Source organism: Priapulus caudatus, unplaced genomic scaffold (assembly GCF_000485595.1).
Source record: "Priapulus caudatus unplaced genomic scaffold, Priapulus_caudatus-5.0.1 Scaffold520, whole genome shotgun sequence".
NCBI classification, from domain to species: Eukaryota; Metazoa; Priapulida; class Priapulimorpha; order Priapulimorphida; family Priapulidae; genus Priapulus; species Priapulus caudatus.
The window spans coordinates 203819-207425 of NW_014577581.1; the positions used below are offsets into that span (position 1 = coordinate 203819).

At 46.2% G+C, this 3607-nt stretch overlaps 1 protein-coding gene across 1 annotated transcript; it reads left to right on the top strand.

Annotated features, from left to right (window-relative positions):
• The first annotated feature begins 2814 nt into the window (after positions 1-2814).
• LOC106811254 (uncharacterized protein K02A2.6-like) lies at positions 2815-3390 on the top strand. Its single transcript, XM_014814811.1, has one exon. It carries the CDS (start codon positions 2815-2817, stop codon positions 3388-3390), a length of 576 nt encoding a protein of 191 aa, XP_014670297.1.
• The last annotated feature ends 217 nt before the right edge of the window (positions 3391-3607 follow it).

The window sequence follows — 3607 nt, forward strand, 5'->3', positions numbered from 1 at the left end:
CAAGAGGACAAGGACAGTCTTGATGTAGTTCTACACAAATTCAGTGAGTACTGTGAGCCAAGAAAAAACACAGTCATAGAAAGGTACACGTTTTGGGAACGCTCCCAAAGGGAAGGGGAAACGATAGACCAATTCGTAACTGCCTTAAAAAATCATGCAAAAAACTGTGATTTCGACACACAAAGAGACAACATGATTCGACACACAAAGAGACAAACAGACTCCAGGCTCAAGGAAAGGCTATGGGGAGACTCTGACAATCCTAAACTCGACAGGATCGTTGAGTTATGCAGGGCCGCCGAGGTGAGCGCCAGACAGCTCAGAGAAATGGAAAACGTTTCTACTGCGAGCATTAATGCCGTATCGAGCAAGGGACAGAAATACCGTCAGCCCCAGGCTAAGTCCCAGACAGGAAAGTTTCACCACAAACCTAAGCCACAAACTGCATCAAAATTCAACTGCAGGAACTGTGGCAAGACACACGGCAAAAACGAATGTCCCGCGTACGGACAGGACTGTCATAACAGTTAACTGCAAGAAGAAAAATCACTTTGCTAATATGTGTCGTGGTGGTAGCAATCGGAAGCAATATGGGCACAGTAAAATTCACGCGTTGGAAGAAGATTTGCCAGTACAGACTCTCTTCATCGGATCAGTGCATGTTGAGGTAAGACAAGTACAGAGCACTAACGATGCATGGCGCACAGAACTTCAATTGGAATGCAGTAAGAAACCAATAAAATTCAAAATTGACTCAGGTGCTAAAGCAAATGTATTGCCCGAGAAACACTACGCGAAACTACACGTGAAACCGTGTCTCCGTAAGACACAAACCGTGCTATCTGCGTATGGAGGGTTAAAACTTCAACCACTGGGATGCATCTCTACCAAAATACGTGACACAGACGTTGAGCTGTATGTAGTGGAAACTGACTCTGAACCAATACTAGGTCTCAAATCGTGTCAGGACTTGAAGCTTATTGCGAGGCTAGAAAGTGTCATGGAGGAGAAACCCCTCACAAGAGATGACGTCATTAAATAATATGAGGATGTGTTTGAAGGGCTCGGGAAATTTGAAGGAACATATAAGATTGAGCTAGACCCCAGCGTCAAACCAGTAGTTCACCCGCCCAGGAAGGTCCCCTTCAGCCTTCAACGGAAGCTGAAGGACACCCTGGACAGAATGGAGGCAGAAGGTGTCATAACCCCCGTGGAGGAGCCCACAGACTGGGTGAACAGTCTCGTGATAGTGGAGAAAAAGAACGGTTCTCTACGACTCTGCCTAGATCCGCGTGATTTGAACACAGCCATAAGGCGAGAACATTACAAAATACCAACGCCGGAAGACGTTGCTGCCCAATTACATGGCAAGAAATTCTTCACGATCCTGGACGAGAAAGATTGCTACTGGCAGGTGCAACTCGACCATGAATCCTCACTCCTATGCACGTTCGATACGCTGTATTCCCGATAGCGGTTCCTGAGAATGCCTTTCGGTATCTGTTCAGCCAGTGAAGTATTCCAGAAGAGGAACCAACAAGTGTTCGGTGACGTGAAAGGTGTATGCATAATTGCCGACGACATGATTATCGCCTCTGAAACCCCAGAGGAGCATGACAGGATCGTGAGGAGAGTGCTGGAAAGGGCAAGAGAACAGAATGTGAAATTCAACCCCACTAAAATGCAATTCAAGGTGGATACAGTCGAGTACATTGGAAATGTAATCACTCCAGAAGGGCTCAAGCCGGATGAGCGGAAAGTGCGAGCCATAGCAGACATGCCGACTCCGACCGACAAGCCAGCTCTCCAAAGACTCTTGGGAACGGTCAACAACCGAAGTTTATTCCGAACATGGCTGAAATCACGGCACCGCTCAGAGATCTGCTCAAGAAAGATAATGCATGGGTGTGGGACACGACACATAAGAAAGCCCTTCAAGCCATCAAAGGCGAGTTGACCAGCGCACCCGTACTACACTACTGTTACGTGTTACTGTACACACAAAGAAAAGGCTGAACACAGAGCTTGACCAGGTAGTGCCAGGTGGCTGTACTGAGAAAGTAAGAGAGCGCATATGGCACCTGTTGGTGGTAATATATATACTATATGCCCCGTGACCATAGCTCCACCTGTGGGCCGACATAGTTCAAATCTACTATCACGTAACAACTACTATGATCAGAAAAAACCTGTGAAAATTCAAGCCGATGCATCACAGAATGGGCTTGGTGCATGCCTACTACAGGACGGTCCAGCAGCCTATGTGTCTAGGTCACTGACGGCAGCAGAGTGTAACTACGCTCAAATCGAAAAAGAGCTACTGGCAATAGTGTTTGCCTGTGAGAAATTTCACCAATACGTCTACGGGAGGCAGGTGAAGTGCAATCTGATCACAAGCCGCTCATAGAAATTATCACGAAACCCCTCGCAAAAGTGTCGCCGCGTTTGCAAAGAATGCTGCAGCGATATCAGATCAGCATCACCTACGTACCCGGCAAATACATGTACATCACCGACACGCTGTCACGAGCATACCGCATAGGGATAATGATGAGGACAGTGAACTCGATGAGGAAATGGACGTTCAAGTTCAAACTTTCGTGGAAAACCTATCCGTAAGTGAGCAGAAGCGTGAGCAACTCAAGCATAAAACCGCGAGAGACCCGGAACTTTGGGAACTCAGGTCCACAATTCATGCTGGATGGCCAGCAGAGAAGTTCCAAGCACTGACTTACCGCCACGCGACCATATTGGAATATACATGACGAGGTGTACGAGGCAGGAGGACTGCTATTCTATGGGGAAAGACTCATAATGCCTCGAGAAATGCGCAAGGAAATGCTCAACACTGTGCATGAGTGTCACCTCGGGATGGAGAAATGCAAAACCAGGGCGCGTAACACCATCTACTGGTCTGGAATGTCATCAGCAATCAAAGATTTCATAGCAAGATGCAAAACGTGCAACCGTTTCAAGAAGAGACAGCAGAAGGAACCGCTAATTCCACATGATGTACCAGACAGACCGTGGAAAAAACTCGGTATGGACTTGTTTGAGTATGGGGCAAAAGACTATCTTGTTGTAGTAGACTACTACTCCAAGTTCCCTGAAATCAGCCTACTCGAGAGAAAAACCGCGAGTGAGGTGATCACGCATCTCAAGTCCATCCTCGCGAGGCACGGGATACCGGAAACGATTGTATCTGACAATCAACCGTTTAGCTCCCGTGAGTTCAAAGACTTTGCTAGGAAATGGGACATTGAACTATGTACCTCAAGCCCAACCTACCCCCAGTCAAACGGACTCAGTGAGCGGGCTGTACAAACAGTTAAAGGGATAGTTTACTCAATCATTCAGTCTTGCAAACATAGTTATACATGGTACAATTAGATGTTGGTAAAATATTGGGTACTTGATTATAATTGACAATTCCATATCTAATCGATAATTTGCCAGTCAAGTTTATTACTGAATAGTTTTGCTGCTCGAGTTCAATTGTTCTATTCAACTGTCTTTAAAAAAAAAAGGGAGATGTCATATATGCACTACGTCATAAGTACCCGGATAACTCTAATGCAATATCAACCAATCAGATGCGAATAAATTC